Here is an 18421-nt window from a genome sequence, read left to right on the forward strand (position 1 = left end):
TCATTTGCCAAATAGTTGCTCAATTAAACAGTGTATTAAGGTCTACTTGTAAGTTGGAGACTGTATTCCACTGCATATTTTGGTGTCATCTACTAACACTGAAATTATACTTTTGATCACAAACTTTACATCAGGTGTAAATATAATAAAAAGTAAGGGTTCCAACACTGAACCTTGGAGAACACCACTAATAACCGTTATACCATTCTGAGTATAAATCATTAATCACTACTCTGAATGTGGTCTTTTAGCCCATTTTATATCCATTTACAAACTGAATATTCCAAGCCTGTAGACTTTAAAAAAACAAAAAAACAAAAAAAAAATAGAATCCCTTTAAATAACAAACATGTTATACTTACCTTCTCCATGCAATGGTTTTGCACAGAGCAGCCCCAATCCTCTTCTTTTTGGGTCCGCTGCTAATGGTCCTTCCCCCCCTGCAGAGTGCCAACAATAGCAAGCCTCTTTCTATGGGGGCACTCATATTTTCATAATTTCATAGATAGTCAGGTTGAAAAAGACACAAGTCCATCCACAGGGCAGGATTTAGGGTGGGGGGGGGGCCCTGGGCTTGAGTCACTTTCGGGCCTTACCTTCTATATACATTACCGTATTTATCGGCGTATAACACGCACCCCAAGTTTAGGAGGCAACTTTAACCACTTCCCGACCGGCGCACATCGATGTACGTCGGCAGAATGGCACGGGTAGGCAAACTGGCGTACAGTTACATCCATTTGTAATTGCCACCCTGCCATCGCGTGCGTGCCGCCAGTGGCACGTGCGTGTGCCGGACGGGACCCCCGTGGGTCCGGTCGCGGGTCCCGCGGACTCGATCACCGTGGGGATATCCGCGATTGTCTCACGGGGAGGCTGAACGGGGAGATGCCGATGTAAACAGCATCTCCACGTTCAGCCTAGCAAGAAGCAGCACTGATCTCTGCTCCCTGTGACTGGAGCAGAGATCAGTGTTCACTAACACACAGCCCAGCCCACACACAGCCCAGCCGCCCACAGTTAGTAACACTCCCCTAGGAACACTTAACTCCTACACTGCCATCCCCTGGTTAACCCCTTCACTGCCAGTGTCATTTACACAGGAATCAGTGCATTTGTATAGCACTGATTGTTGTATAAATGACAATGGTCCCAAAAATGTGTCAAAAATGTCCGATGTGTCCGCCATAATGTCACAGTCACAATAAAAATCGCTGATCGCCCCCATTACTAGTAAAAAAAAATTATTAATAAAAATGACATAAAACTATCCCCTATTTTGTAAACGCTATAAATTTTGCGCAAACCAATCAATAATCGCTTATTACGATTTTTGTTACCAAAAATATGTAGAAGAATACTATCGGCCTAAACTGAGGAATAAAAAATGTTTTTTTATATATTTTTGGGGGATATTTATTATAGCAAAAAGTTAAAAATAATGTGTTTTTTTCCAAATTGTCGCTCTATTTTTGTTTATAGCGCAAAAAATAAAAACCGCAGGGGTGATCAAATACCACCAAAAGAAAGCTCTATTTGTGGGGAAAAAAGAACGTCAATTTTGTTTTGGAGCCACGTTGCACAACCGCGCAATCGTCAGTTAACCACTTGCCGACCAGCGCACGACGATGTACGTCGACAGAATGGCACGGGCAGGCAAATGGGCGTACATGTACGTCCCTTTAAATTTGCCGCCCTGCCATCGGGAGCGCGCCGCTGGCGGCGCGCTCCCGCACTGGTCGGGACCTCTGTGAGTCCGATCGCGGGACCCGCGGACTCGATCACTGCGGGCATCCCCGCGATCGTCTCACGGAGCGGCCGAATGGAGAAGTGCCGTTGTAAACAACATTTCTCCATTCTGCCTAGCAACTAGTGACGCTGATCTCTGCTCCATGTGATTGGAGCAGAGATCAGTGTTCACTAAATGAAAGCCCAACCCCCCCACAGTTAGTAACACATCCCTAGGAACACTTAACCCCTACACTGCCACCCTAAACTGAGGGAAAAAAATGTTTTTTTATATATTTTTGGGGGATATTTATTATAACAAAAAGTAAAAAATAATGCGTTTTTTTCAAAATTGTCGCTCTATTTTTGTTTATAGCGCAAAAAATAAAAACCGCAAGGGTGATCAAATACCACCAAAAGAAAGCTCTATTTGTGGGAAAAAAAGGACGTCAATTTTGTTTGGGAGCCACGTCGCATGACCGCGCAATTGTCAGTTAAAGCGACGCAGTGCCGAATCGCAAAAAGTGGTCTGGTCTTTGACCAGCAAATTGGTCCGGTCTGAAAGTGGTTAAAGTGACGCAGTGCCGAATCGCAAAAAGTGGTCTGGTCTTAAGCCAGCAAAATGGTCCTGTCTGAAAGTGGTTAAGGAATAAAATTTTTAGGTGGGAAGTTTAAGGAAAGAAACTTACATTTAAATGCCCATCAATGCAGCCTTATCAGTGTCCATCTGCAGCCTTATCAGTATCCATCTGTAGCCTTGTCCATCCATCTGCAGCCTTGTCCAGTGTCATTTGCAGCCTTGTCATTGCAGTCTTGAAGTTTAAAAATAGCACCGCCAAGATACAGAGTCCTGTGTATCTTGGCGGCTCTCAGGTCCTCTCGGCGGGGTAATGACATATTCGGCAACCCATCACAGTTTGCTACGGAAGTGACGTTCCATCACCGCCATCTTGGTACACCCCACACTCTTCCACAGTAAGGATACGCTAAGAAGGGGTAAAGTGGACATGTTGTTACACCCACCGAAGTCTTGCATTTTACACGTATTTATAACAGTAAAGTCAGTTTATATAGTGAAATACAGGACTTATAACTCCGTCTGACTACTACTTGCTAATCTCACAGGTTTGCTAATCTGACAGAAGTTTGCTGCTTTTAAAATTCAATATCTAAGTAGACAGACGGAGTTGTAAGTCCTGTATTTCACTATATACTAACTTTAATGTTATAAATACACCTAAAATGCAAAACTCCGGTGGGTGTAACATGTCTGCTTTACCCCTTCTTAATGTATCCTTACTGTGGATAAGTGTGGGGTGTAGCAAGATGTTGGCATCAGATCATCACTTCCGTAGCAAACTACGATGGGTCACCGAATATGTTGTTACAGCGGCTCCCGGGTCCTCTCACAGTCCGGAGCAGAGCCGAGAGTAGCCGATTGTACTCAGTTCGGCTCACAGTCACACCATGTCCATCATAGGGCGGGACTGGGCGTGACTGTGAGCGGAGCCGAGCCGAGTGCACTTAGCTATGTATCTTGGCGGCGAGCCCAGTCAAGCCCAATGGTAAGTCCAGCCCTGTCCATCCAGTTCAACCATAAAAAAATTCAATAAAAAATATTGTACAATCCAATATACCCAATTCAATATCCACATTTGATCCAGAGAACATTGCAGATTTGCTTGACAACTTCTGTCTTTGTGAATCCATAAAATATTTTTTTCTAGCAAAAACTTTTCTTTGTGGTCTTTTATTAAACTTTCCAGTATCTAAGTTAAACTAACGGGTCTGTAATTATTTGAGAAAGACTTTGATCTTTTTTTAAATAGAGACAACACATTGCCCCTATGGCAATCCAGTGGTTCTATACCAGCTAATAAAGATTCTTTAAAAATTTGATACTAATGGCTTCAAAATGACAGAGCTTAACTGGTTTAGGACACATGGGTGTATGCCATCTGATCCAGGTACTTTATTACCTTTACTCTGTCTCAGAGCCGGTGTAAGTATTTTGGTCTACACAGGCGAAGGTGCATTTTGCCCCCCCCCCCACCATCCTCCTGTCACCGCCCCCCCCCTACACAATTCACCCCCCCACCCTCAATGTCCACAACTGTGCTGGGACCTCCTTTACATTGCACCCATATTTGTGATGCGGTGCAGCGTTAAGGATGTCTCTTCAAACCCCCCAGGACAAATCCACCCCCAATCCCCCTCTCAGAAAAAATCCTCTCCCTACTTCCACAACTTCCTCCCCATCCTAGGTCAAATCTTCTCTTCCCCCTCCATACTCCCCAGCACAAATCATCTTTCTGCCAAATCCCCCAAGCCAGCATGAGTCCTCTCTCCAGTGCTGTCACAAATTCTTCAACCCAAATTACACCCCCCCCCCCCCCCCACTCAAACACAAATCCTGTCCCCTGTTAATTTTAGTGGAACCTTTCTGAGATACAAACAAAATCCTGCACATTCAGACTAAGGGCCTGTATACACCAGAACACCGTGAGGGAAACTCGCGTTCTGTGTGCATTTCCCACACCGCATTTGAAATGCACTGCAGTTGTGATCTTTAGTGGGTGTCAATTTAATGACTCCCCAAGTGCAGTGTATTTGCCTGTACCAGATCATATGATCAAAAGTACCAAGTGATCCGGTTTCTGTACATTTTGTTAAGTAGTGCATGAGCCCAGTGCTGAAAAAAGTTCAAGCACCTGGCTCCACTAACTTGCCTATCAGGGGGAGACACTGCTGTAGACACCTGGGACAATTGCCAGAAATCTCTAGTGAGTATTTACAGTGATTTGGGGGATAAGAGGACACTGTATGTGCTAGGGGGTGCTTTGGGAGGGGAGAGAGGAGGGGGTTGATAATAAGATCCGACCCCCCCCCCCCCCAGCATTTGTTCTCTCCTCTCCTAAAGTACCCCCTAGCACATACAGTATCCTCTTATCCCCCCAAAATCACCTTCCTACCCTTCCCTGTGTCCCCTCCCATGGAAGTCTCATATTGTATATTGCAATCAGTACAGACCTCAGATCAGTGTGGGACATGCAGAGCTGTGTCAATCCTCCTCCTCCTGTCTATGTATACTGTATATGAAAACAGCAGAGCCGAGAAGGATTCCGCTCTGCACTGTGCTAGTGTGAGGCAGCTGGGGTGTGAGGAGAGAGATGCGGCTGCCATGTGGGACCCAAAACATCCACCAGTGCGCACCTACCAGACAAGTCACTGGAGCTAGGTGCCAGGACTTGTTCCAGCACTGGGCTCCAGGGTTCAGATACTGGGCTCAGCTCCTGGGGATTTTGATTTTACTGCCCCCTCTTGGTGCCCTCAGGCAGCTGCTTATTCTGCCTATTGCTTGCGCCAGTCCTGCTTTGTCTAAATGTTTCTAGACCATATCAATTTTGAACCATAGTGGTTCATTTGGGAATGTCATTTCTATTACCATTATAGGCTTGAGCTCCCCAATGTTCCTTTCTATACATAGAGATGGTATTTAATACATTTGCCTTCTCTTGTCCCCAGTCACCAACTCTAAATTATCTTGTAAAGGGCATACATGCTCAGACCTGATTTTTCGGCTGTTAATATATTTTAATAATTTCTTTCAGTTTTCTAAATATATGCTATAACATGAGGAATCACATAAATATAACCAAGATATTACTGGTCTTAAAGCAGAGTTCCAACATTATTATATTTTTTTAAATGCCTTTTTTCTTAAAATTTATAACTATTTTAACTGACCATGAGCCACGTAGATTTTATTTTAAGCATTTTAAAGAGGAAGTAAACCCTCTCTTAAAAAAAATAAAAAAACACCCTGCAGGACAAAAGCCTAATGAGCTAGTATGCATAGCATACTAGCTCGTTATGAATTAATTACCTGAAATCGAAGCCCCGAAACGACCCTCGTTCATCTCTTCCGTTGCTGACATGTTGACTCAGTGTGTCTTCTGGGTATCGCTGCTCCGGCGCTGTGACTGGCCAGAGCAGCGATGACTGGTGCCGCCACTAACGGCATGATTACCGTTAGAAACGACACGCACAGTGCGCCTGCACCCGATGTCTATGGCGCATGAGCCATAGACATCACTGCTACTATTTCTGCAAATATCTCCTAAATCTTTTAGGTTGGGGAGATATTTCTTGCACCTACAGGTAAGTCTTAATCTAGGCTTACCTGTAGGTAATCGGTTTACAACCACTGTAAACGTATGCCCGTGAGAATGTATTTTGCAGTGTGTTTGCATACATCTGTGTTCTTCGATGATAGTCTTCCCCCCAGTCTACATCTTGGAGAGCAGCCCTTAAGCTTGAAAAATGTCCTCTCTAGTTCACACCAGATGCAGTTCTGTGCGCTTTTTTCTGCACTAAAAATGCATGAAGTGTTTTTTGCCTATTCCAATGGGTCTAGTTTACACCAGTGCAGTCTTTTTCCGGTCAGTTTCTGGTGCAGGAAAAAAAGTAGAGTGTGCTGCATTTTTTCTGCATAGAACTGTACTGGAACCTAGCAAATTGTATAAAAAACGCACTGGAACTGAGTGGTGTGAACTGTAAGCGAAAACTGATCTGGAACGCATTTTTGTGGTGTGAACTGGCCCTAAAAATGCAAAATGTATATATATATATACATACAGTGTCTTGAAAAAAGTATTGATACCCATTGAAATTTTCCACAGATTTTGTATGCAACAACATTTTATTGAAGGTTTTAATAGGGTAGAAAAAAGGATCCAAGGGATGATAAGCAAAGTATACATTCAAATGACACATATGCAATGTAGTAAAACTGTAAATGAGGTAGGCACATGAGCACAAAGTGATAGCATTATAATAGTATTAGGAGTTTCCAGCATGTACTAGCGGTCTATAGATTGGAGTGATATTAAAGTTGGAAATTCCCCCAAATATCTGAACATTCTAAACAGTGTGTACTTTTGACAAGAAAAAGGATTTTGAGAATCATTAGGGAAGTAAAAGAGATGGAGGGTAAGGTAGAAGGGGAGAAATAGGAGAGAGAACAAAAGAGTGGAGGAAGGGGAAATTAAAGTATGTGAGTATGTTGTGCTGGTGAACCAACCACTCTGAAAAGTTAGAATAAAGCAAATCTGGTAGCCTTGCCACAGATTTCCAAATGGTTTAGGTCTAGGTTCTGACTGGACCATTTCAAGAAATTTAAGATCATGTATTAAAGCCACTTCACTGCAGCTTTGGTTGTATGTTTAGTCATTATCCTAGAGGAAGGTAAACCTTCACTCCAGTGGCAGGTCTTCTGTAAACTGAAGAGGGTTTTACTGTAGACCTGCCTTCAGTTCTGACAAGTTTTCCAGTCTTTGTTGATAAGTAGCACTATGCTAGAAGATGGTGTGCAGGATTTTAGGAGCTGTAGCAAGCTGGAAGAGCTGGATGCAGGGTCAGGCAATGGGCAGGCAAGTCAGGCATAGACAGCAGACAGAAGATTTGTCAGGTCACAGACCAATGTCAGCAACGGTGAATGGATCAGGCAAGAGAAGAAGGCAGAGACAGAATTCGGGGACAAACCCAGGTCAGGGCAGGGAGCAGACAGGGATTATCAGGAGTCAAGATCAGAGGTCAAGTACAGGAATCAGGAACACATTCACAGAACGCTGTAGACCAAACAGCAATGAGCCAGTGCTGAAGCTCTGTTTAACTAAGCCATTTGGTGCCAGTATTGGTGACAGGCTCTTGCATATGTAAGGCTGCGCATCTGCACATGTCTGTGAACATCTGCATGTATGCACCTGAAAACGGCATCTGTACTATGGACAAGCTTTCCATGACACTGGCATTAATTCATGGATTGCAGAGTTAATCATTGGACTGAATATACAGTAGTCTACCCAGTAGTATAATTTATTTAGAAATTTCAAAATAGTCTTTTAAAGAGGCTACCAAATCTTCTATATGTCTGATTTCATTAATCCTCCTGTTTCCAGAGGATGGGGGGCCAAAACCTTGGCTGCGTTAAAGCGGAGTTCCATCCATAAAATCAGCTTTGCAGAAATCAACAGCATTATGCATCAGCAAAAACTTAAATTTATTTTATCACCCCTTCTGCACTGTTGCTATGGGGTCCCTTGTATTGTGCCACTTCCTCTCTGCAGCACCTGGCGTCATTTCCCTCGGGACCTGTGCTTGCTAGTGCTCCTGGGAGATGCTTGTCATCATTTTCCAGGAGTCAGTGGGCAGCGCTAAGGGCTAGCATCATGTTTCCAGCTCTGCGATGTGTCCATACTGCGCAATGTGCGAGAATGGGTGGTGCATGCTGGTTATTCAGCAGCTCCATATCCCGGAGGAATATCCTTGTGGGCTTCGCCTGCCCATAAGCAAGATGAGAACGCACAAGAAGAGGAAATATAAGGTAAGTTTTTATATATAATCTAAATTATAGCTCTGAAAATTAGAAGACAAATAAGTGCCACGTTAGAAGACTATGCTGCTAATGGAAGGATTTTTTATAAAAAGTGCCATATGTTGTTGGAACTCCACTCCAAGTAGTATTATTTTGATCTTTAATAATGGATATATTATAAAATAAGGGTGATCTGGAGGATTTTCAACATTTGGTATATTTTTTTAAAACCTCAACCTGAGTTGGTGCTTCTCCAGATCCTGATCCAGGACATGTTTTGATAGCTTCTTTATCTTTGTGGTGCTTTTTAAATGTGTTCTGAAATCTTTACATACAGGCACTTTCTTTACACACAGGGTGAATACCGAAGCAATCAAGACTTTTCACTTTTTTTAGTAAACAATTTGGAAGAATGTGTACATTGTTCCACTTTAATATTAGGTATTATTTTGTATAGATTAGTAACAATCCCTGTTTTTTTGTTTTGTTTTTTGTTTCATCATACATTGCCCTGTATTTTTACTTTGTTTCTGGGTAGCAACTTATTTCTAGCAACAACTGCATATATTATTGATCTCTGATCATTTCCCAGTTAACATTTTGTTCTGATATGCTTTTACATTCTCCAGTTATCTATATATATTCGGACTCAGATTGTTGTGAAGCGACTATCCCTTGTGAGACCTCTATGCCTGGCCTGTATAAGATATAATCACTGAGGACAATCCTCATCATATAGTTTGAACTCACCAAATTCACAATATGCTTTTATTCTGAACATTAGATCACCGCAGATGACAGGATACAAACAGATGAACAGGTTGTAGTATTTATGCGGTCAAATATGATATTGTCCTTGCAGAATACATGTGCCCGCTACATGTGGCTTGTAGCTGCATCCATCACACAGGAAGTACAATCACAGGAAGAAGGGTGGAGCATTACATATAAGGGAAATGTGTCATAACAAAAGGGAAAATAAACTTGAGAAAACAAGTACATTACCACAAAAGCTCACTAGATGGCAGCATGTGAACTAAATATAAACATCCACAGAAAATGGTTAGGAAAACATACTATATAAATTGCCCGTTGAGGCAGCACAATATACCAATGACAACCTTATTGTTCTATGCAATTTACTTGCTGGAGAAAGATAAAGCTGTATAGGAGCAAAGTCTTTCATTTTATTTCTGGTAAGCCTTGCATTCATCATGATATTTTTTCTTTGATATGGAGATAATACAAATCGATAAATACAAAAACCAAGTATTCAATGAGAGTTACATTTTACTATCAAAAAAACGAAAGATTTGAGAATGAGAATACTGCAAAAAGTGCACTGAACATTTTTTCAGATCTCAAGTTAATTTTAAATTTACTTTTTGTGTCTACTTCCTGCCAGTAGTAATTTCTTGGTGTAAAGTATGGTGCCAGGTTTTACATAATTCTTTATACTATATTTTACGTTTCCTTATAAATTATTCATAGCAGATAGTAGCTGTATTTAATGTATAAAATGTTATGTTTTCACCTCTCAGGAGCGTCCTGTAGAAGTCAGTGACTGGCGTAAGAATGTAGAGGCCATGTCAGGTATGGAAGGCAGAAAGAAGATGTTTGATGCAGCAAAATCCCCAACAACACAATAAGAGGTATGCATTGTAACTGTTTATAATGTTATCTGCTTATAGTAGTCTTGTGTGTTGTAAAAAGGAATATTTAAAAAAAATATAGATGTATATAGTTCAGGCCCAACAAATTTTCTATGTTAAATATATATATGCATTTCCCTATTTACATGTGCTTTATACAACTTAAATTCGGAGATGCATATCCATAATTCTCTTAAGGTCCAAAGAAATAATATGTGTTTCCACAATGTGTATGTGTATGCATATACTCAATATATTGCGGGATACATTGTATTAGGGTTACCTAAAAGGGATAAAAATAGTGGGTGTAAAGATTTAATATGTGAAGTTATAATCTTGTTTAAATGCATAAATAGTAGTGTTACTATACAAAATGAAAACCCTTTGTTGTGCACGGTCAGTACATCTAAAGCCTCATATACACGATCAGACTTTATACAAACTTTCCCGTGGATTTTTGTACAAAGGGCGTCGGCCGTGAACTTGTATTGCATACACATGGCAGGACTGTTTCAGTCAACTTTCACAAATCATGTGGTTTTTCTGCACTTTACCGCCACCTTTGGTCAACTTCTGTATTGCTGTCTGATCTTTTGCATTGGTTCTGAGCATGCATGTTTTTACTTTGTACAAAAGTCCTATGGTTTTATGTTCACATGATCAGACTTTGCTCCATCGGACGTTTTGTTGCCGGAAAGTTTGTCTGTTCGCACAGCCAACAAAAGTCAGATGAAAACTGAAAAAGTTTGTCCGATGGAGAGTACACACAGTCGGATGTTGCCTTAAAACGGCTAATTTGTATGTTTGTTGTCAAAAAGTCAGATTGTGTGTACGGGCCTTTACACAGAGAGCAGAAGAGCACTGAGTGTTGATCTCATCCGTGTGCTGCTGCTCCTTCTTCACCCATTCAGCAGGTTGAGGTGGTTACCTGAGCAGGCTATATTTCAATACTACAGTGCATTTAGAAGATTTTATGTGAGACCAGGAACTTATTGTGCTTTCCGGCTGGGGTTCCTGAATTTATTCCAGGAACTGACTCTGCTATCTGGCGGGGTCCTTTAATTCACTGTTAAGCCCCATACACACTATCAGATTTTCTGCTGATTTTTGTCTTCAGATTTACCAAAACCATGTAGTGTAAGGGCCTGCCTGATTAAATACAAATTTAAACTCCTAAGGTTTGACCTCATATTATATGGTTTTGGTAAATCTGAAGGAACAAATCAGCAGAAAATCTGATAGTGTGTATGGGGCTTTATAATGTTGATCTAGATGAAGGAGCAAAATAAAAGGATAGAAACCTAAAATATAATCATTGATTTTTCGTGAACGACTATAACATCAACACATGATTGCTGTATCTGATCTCTTCTGTATTTTTTTCAGGATCAGGTGAATATCTACTTCAACTCATGTCACTTTGCTGTTTTATCTGCAACATTATTTTCCAGATTTTGTCCTGCAGCTGAAGCTGCTGTGTCAATTTCCAGTGGCTTTAACTTCAAAAACACCTCAATAAATTTATATCTGTGTCTGTCACGTTTTTACTTGGTCTAATATGTTACTTATAATTTGTAATCAATAGCCCTCTCTGTTCACTGTCATATTTATTAATTACCATTATATACCACACAACCTTCTGAAATGATAAAGGACACCTTTTAGCACACTGTGGGGGTCATTTACAATAACGCCGAAAAATTATCCTGCAGTACCAAAAAATAGCATTCAAAAAAGGCCAAAATGACTTCAACTCTCAGAAACTGAGCGCTAATGCAAATGGAAAGCAGCGCTATTACTGGCAATAATGCCTGTCAGATCACATATGCTGGAATAGTGGAAGTCAATGGGGCTCGAACTTGCAAAATCCAAAGTTCTCACTGGAGGCTTATATGCAAGTTCTTTGCCATGAAATGTGTTTGGAGACCTGGGTCCTGCCCCAGGGGACATGTATCAAGGCACAAAATAGTTTTAAAAACAGAAGTTTTTTCGGGAGCAGTGATTTTAATAATGCTAAAAGTGAAACAATAAAAGTGAAATATTCCCTTAAATTTCGTACCTGAGGGGTGTCTACAGTATGCCTGTAAAGTGGCGCATGTTTCCCGTGTTTAGAACAGTCTGACAGCAAAATGACATTTCTAAAGGAAAAAAAAGTAATTTAACCACTTCAGCCCCAGAGGATTTTACCCCCTTCCTTACCAGAGCACTTTTTGCGATTTGGCGCTTTGCGCCGCTTTAACTGACAATTGCGCAGTCATGAGACGTTGCACCCAAACAAAATTGACATCCTTTTTTTCCCACAAATAGAGCTTTATTTTGGTGGTATTTGATCACCTCTGCGGTTTTTATTTTTTGTGCTATAAACAGAAGAAGAACGACAATTTAAAAAAAAAAACACAATATTTTTTGCTTTTTGCTATAATAAATATCCAATTTTTAAGAATATATATTTTACTAAAACATCAAAACATTCCACATTCTAGTATTAAAAACGAAATATTTTATGTAGTAGCAACAATGTTGCAAAGGAAATTTTATTTCAGAGAAAGATACATTTCATCTCAACATTAAAAGTTTTTTTTTTGTGAAAGTTACAATTGTTCCATTAGAATCAATGGCTAAAACTTGCATTGGATCTATAATAGAACAGATTTTCACTTCCAAAAAATGCTCTTTAATTATCTCTCATTTTGGTATTTACTATAGCGCCGGGTAAAAAAGACACTGGAGCTAAAATGAGAGCTATTTGCAGGTCTGAGCATGCTCAGTTGTGTTGGCACCTAGTAGGGATGAGCTTGGGCGTGTTCGCACACTCCACGTGCAGAGCCTGCCAGGAAGTCGGCACAGCACTGCGCTAATCACAGAGTCACAGGCAGTGATACTTTTCTCGATCTCTGCAGCCACATATCGGGAAATGTCTCACTGCCTGTGATTAGCGCAGCGCCGTGTCAACTTCCTGGCGGGCTCTGCACATGGAGTGTCCGAACACGCCCAAGCCCATCCTTAGCACCCAGTTGTCCAACACAGGGAATTTTTCACTTCTCAGACTTTTAAAGATATTTCAGTGTAGAAATTACTTTTACACACAGTTTAAAAGCAAATTATCTTTAACCACTTCCCAACCGGCGCACTCCGATGTACATTGGCAGAATGGCACGGACAGGCAAATGGGCGTACAGGTCGCGCGTGCATGCTGGTCGCGACCTCCGTGAGGCCGATCGCGGGTCCCGTACACTCGATCGCCGTGGGGATACCCGTGATCGTCTAACGAGGAGATGCTAAAGTAAACAAGCATCTCCCCTTTCTGCCTAGCAACAGTGTCACTGTTCTCTGCTCCCTGTGATTGGAGCAAAGATCAGTGATGTGTAAAACACAGCCATGCCCCCCACAGTTAGCAACACGCCCCTAGGACACACTTAACCCCTACACTGCCACCTAGTGGTTACCCCTTCACTGCCAGTGTCATTTAGACAGTAATTAGGGCATTTGTATAGCACTAATTGCTGTATAAATTCCAATGGTCCCAAAAATGTGTCAAAAATGTCTGATGTGTCCGCCATAATGTTGCAGTCAAAATAAAAATTGCTGATCTACTAGTAAAAAAACAAATATTAATAAAAATGGCATAAAACTATCCCCTATTTTGTAAACGCTATAACTTTTGCGCAAACCAATCAATAATCGTTTATTGCAATTTTTTTACCAAAAATATGGAGAAGAATACGTATCGGCCTAAACTGAGGAAAAAATATAATTTTTTTATACATTTTTAAGGGGTATTTATTATACAAAAAAGGAAAAAATAATGTGTTTTTTTCAAAATTGACGCTCTTTTTTTGTTTATAGCACAAACAATAAAAACCCCAGGGGTGATCAAATACCACCAAAAGAAAGCTCTATTTGTGGGAAAAAAAGGACGTCAATTTTGTTTGGGAGCCGCATCACATGAGCACGCATTTGTCAGTTAAAGCGACGCAGTGCCGAATCGCAAAAAGTGGTCTGGTCTTTGGCCAGCAAAATGGTCCGGTCTGCAAGTGGTTAAATAATATGCCGCATATTTCAGTACAATTTAGGAAATTATGTCATGCTCTAAACATTATTTCCACGTGCAATTCTCCAGGTTTGGGTTTGGGCGCTATTTGGTTTTAGGGAACTATAGTAAATTTGATTTTGGGAGTATTTTCTCACAGTGCTTTAACCGTTTTAGTGCTAATCAGCGCAAATTTGCGGCAATTAGCGCTAATTATCTCTGCTAATCCCAGTTAATCAGACTATAATATGCAGACAATATTGGTTGAGCCACACAAGTGTTTTTTTACCTCTATTTTTCATTGTTATTGTCTTTTCAATATAACAAACACAGTAATCTAGAGGTTGGATGAAAAGTTTTGTGTAACATAACATTTATGGTAGTAAAATCGTACATTTTATATAGAGATGTACACCTCAGACCAAAAAAAGAGGAACAGCACAAAGGAGAGGGACATGCTAAGTTAAGCGTTACTCAGGCAGAGTACCTGAAGCACAGTACACTCAGACAGAGTACCTGAAGCACAATACACTCAGAGTACCTGAAGCACAGTACACTCAGACAGAGTACCTAAAGCACAATAAACTCAGAATACCTGAAGCGGAGTACACTCAGACAGAGTACCTGAAGCACACTACACTCAGAGTACCTGAAGCGCAGTACACTCATACAGAGTACCTGAAGCACACTACACTCAGAGTACCTGAAGCGCAGTACACTCAGACAGAGTACCTGAAGCGCAGTACACTCAGACAGAGTACCTAAAGCACACTACACTCAGACAGAGTACCTGAAGCACACTACACTCAGAGTACCTGAAGCACAGTACACTCATACAGAGTACCTGAAGCACACTACACTCAGAGTACCTGAATCGCAGTACACTCAGACAGAGTACCTGAGGCACAATACACTCAGAGTACCTGAAGCACAGTGCACTTAAGCGCAGTACACTCAGACAGAGTACCTAAAGCACACTACACTCAGACAGAGTACCTGAAGCACAATAAACTCAGAATACCTGAAGCGGAGTACACTCAGACAGAGTACCTGAAGCACACTACACTCAGAGTACCTGAAGCGCAGTACACTCATACAGAGTACCTGAAGCACACTACACTCAGAGTACCTGAAGCGCAGTACACTCAGAGAGAGTACCTGAAGCGCAGTACACTCAGACAGAGTACCTAAAGCACACTACACTCAGACAGAGTACCTGAAGCACACTACACTCAGAGTACCTGAAGCACAGTACACTCATACAGAGTACCTGAAGCACACTACACTCAGAGTACCTGAAGCGCAGTACACTCAGACAGAGTACCTGAGGCACAATACACTCAGAGTACCTGAAGCACAGTGCACTTAAGCGCAGTACACTCAGACAGAGTACCTAAAGCACACTACACTCAGACAGAGTACCTGAAGCACAATAAACTCAGAATACCTGAAGCGGAGTACACTCAGACAGAGTACCTGAAGCACACTACACTCAGAGTACCTGAAGCGCAGTACACTCAGACAGAGTACCTAAAGCACACTACACTCAGACAGAGTACCTGAAGCACACTACACTCAGAGTACCTGAAGCACAGTACACTCATACAGAGTACCTGAAGCACACTACACTCAGAGTACCTGAAGCGCAGTACACTCAGACAGAGTACCTAAAGCACACTACACTCATACAGAGTACCTGAAGCGCAGTACACTCATACAGAGTACCTGAAGCACACTACACTCATACAGAGTACCTGAAGCGCATTACACACATACAGAGTACCTGAGGCACAATACACTCAGAGTACCTGAAGCACAGTGCACTTATGCTGCGTACACACGACCAGACTTTCTGGCAGAAAAGGTCTGACTGAATAATTTCATTGGATATTCTGATAGTGTGTGGGCTTCAGCTGACTTTTTTTCCCCAAAAGTCTGACCGACCTAGAAATAGAACATGTTTTAAATCTTTCCAATGGACTCAATTCCTATCGGGAAAACCGTTCGTCTATATGCTAGTCTGATGAAATACAACGCAAATACAGACCAAATATGACACAAGGGCAGCTATTGGCTCCTGGCTATTGAACTTACTTTTCTAGTCCCGTCGTATGTCATCACATTCAAAACAAACAGACTTTGGTGTGATCGTGTGTAGGCAAGTTCATTCAGTTGGAACTCCGTCGGAAAGACCGTCAGAGTTTATTATGATGGAAAGTTCGGTCGTGTGCACGCAGCATTAGTCAGAGTACCTAAAGCACAGTACACTTATACAGAGTACCTGAAGCACAGTACACTCAGACAGAGTACCTGGGGCACAGAACACTCTGAAAGAGTACCTGAAGCCCAATACACTCAGACAGAGTACCTGAAGCACTGTACACTCAGACAGAGTACCTGAAGCACAGTACACTCAGACAGAGTACCTGAAGCCCAATACACTCAGACAGAGTACCTGAAGCACTGTACACTCAGAAAGAGTACCTGAAGCACAACGCAAATATACAAAGAGAGCTCTTCATCACTTTTATCTTTTAATTCAAATTCACTACAATATTCAGTAGATGTACATAAGATAAGCCTCAATTTCTAATCTATGTTTAAAAAACAGCAACAAATTGTTTATTTTTTTTACTATGAATTTATGCCTTTCTGATTGACAGAGAGTGATACTGCAGAAAATGATACAACACAAAAAAGTTACTCAAATTTTGTACTTAAAATGATTGTAGAGCAGTGTCTGTACGGCAAAATCATTTTCACAGTAGTTCATTTTGGCGATGGTCAGTCTTCTACTGATGGTTATAGCTGTTGCCTCTAATCCCTTGTACACACGGTCGGACATTCCGACGGAAAATGTTCGATCGGACCGTGTTGTCGGATAATCCGACCGTGTATGGGCTTCATCTGACTTTTTCCGTCGGAATGTCCGACCAACAAAGTTTGAGAGCTGGATATAAAAATTTTCCGATAACATGATCTGATCGGACTTTGTCCGATCATTTGTAGAGAATTCCGATCGGACAAAGTGCCACACATGCTCAGATCAAATTCCTAGACCAAAGCTATTGGCTACTAGCCTGAACGTAGTACCGTTGTAACTAAATAACGTCATCACATTACGAACGATCGGATTTTCCGACTGATTTTGTTGTCGGAATGTCCGACCGTGTGTACAAGGGTTAAAAGGTTGAACGCTAGGCAAAGCAAAGGGCACAACCACATTTAGTGACTATACCCCATTTACAGAATAAACTTGGAAGTAGCCATCAGTGAGCAAATGGTAGTAGTGGAAGATTACTTTTCTAATAGAACATCTTAACTGTATTCACAGACCAACAAGGCAAAAATGATAATCACTTGAGGGGAAGGGTCTGTGTTGAGCACAAAAATCCTTTTTACTCCCAGCATTCATTGCAGTCACCCAGTTGTCTGCTGAGAGGGGTTTAGAAGCAGTCCCAAGAAAGAGGGTTAGAACTAACAAAAGTGCCAAGACAACACTTGAGGTTTATGGAGAGACAAAATCACACTGCTGTAGAGCCTTATGGTTAAGGCTGGGTTCACACTATTGTGCAGAGAGGCTCACAGCATGGGGTCCAGTGTGTCCCTGTTCTCCATTTTAGGGGCGAATCAGGACCAAATTGTTGCCTTAAAGTGGACCTAGAACAAATCCAAAAGACACACAGGACCCTTCTGCGGTGCGCTCCGTGGCCACCCAGAGATGTGTGAACTGGCTCCATCGAGAGCCGGTCACAATCTCCCGTCATGCAAATTGGATGCGCTGAAACACCCGCATCCAATTCGCATTAGTGTGAACCCAGCCTCCAGCTAGCAAAATGATGAACCCCCAACCACTATTAAGCGGTACAAGCAAATGTAATGTAGGTTGTGTGGGTCTGCCAAAATCAGTGTCTGCTTTATGGTGTCGACATATTGCCAAAATTAAGGAAAGGCTGTGGATTGCATATCTTTAAAAGTCCCACTGAAAACTCTCAACCTGAGCCTTGCATTAGCAGAGGTGGCCAAGCACACAGAAATGGAGCTCTAATGAAATTGCATGCATGGAAGATCTTAGTGCATGGTGTACTGCCAGCCCTATGTACATGTGCCATAAATAGTGGGAACAAGCAAAGGAGGAAATAAAAGTAAACAAGAGGACTCCAGGAAGTTTGAATAAAAATTTATTTTGGGTGAATAATTCTGCCCTTCAGGACATACAGCAGAACCCTAAGCATATATCCTACTCACCACCCTTGTTGATCTCTCGTGATTGTCTGTGACCTGAGAGACCACGGTGAACCTGGTGCTGGTGAATAGTCAGATAAGGGGCAGATATGACAGATGCAGAGCAGCATCGCAGTAAGTATTCGAATCTGGGGAATTTGGTATGAAGATTGATGGTGAGGACTACAGCACAGATTATCTGAATCTAGGGGTTAATTACGTCATGGAGAAGCAGGATAACCATTGCCGTTAATATCTAAATGTGGAATTCCTGTGTGACACTGCATAAGTATTAGGCGTGTGCAATTCCCTATCGTAACGAATAAAAATTTGGCTGAATTTTGCATCTTTTTTATCCGAATAAAAAAATAATGAATTTCAACTATTACGAAAGAAATTATAACGAATATA

At 41.5% G+C, this 18421-nt stretch overlaps 1 protein-coding gene across 1 annotated transcript in view; it reads left to right on the plus strand.

Moving 5' to 3' along the window:
• The window catches only part of TNNI1 (troponin I1, slow skeletal type), a 44436-nt gene extending 33141 nt beyond the window's left edge, over positions 1–11295 (plus strand). Inside the window, exons 7-8 of the mRNA XM_077481476.1 lie at positions 9646–9756; positions 11143–11295. Of these exons, the coding sequence (XP_077337602.1) occupies positions 9646–9753 (108 nt within the window). The 3' untranslated portion in view covers positions 9754–9756; positions 11143–11295. The remainder of the gene's footprint in view (positions 1–9645; positions 9757–11142) is intronic.
• The last annotated feature ends 7126 nt before the right edge of the window (positions 11296–18421 follow it).

The sequence above is a fragment of the Lithobates pipiens genome, unplaced genomic scaffold, assembly GCF_037356315.1.
Source record: "Lithobates pipiens isolate NorthernLeopardFrog02 unplaced genomic scaffold, aLitPip1_a1.2 Scaffold_16, whole genome shotgun sequence".
Lineage (NCBI taxonomy): Eukaryota > Metazoa > Chordata > Amphibia > Anura > Ranidae > Lithobates > Lithobates pipiens.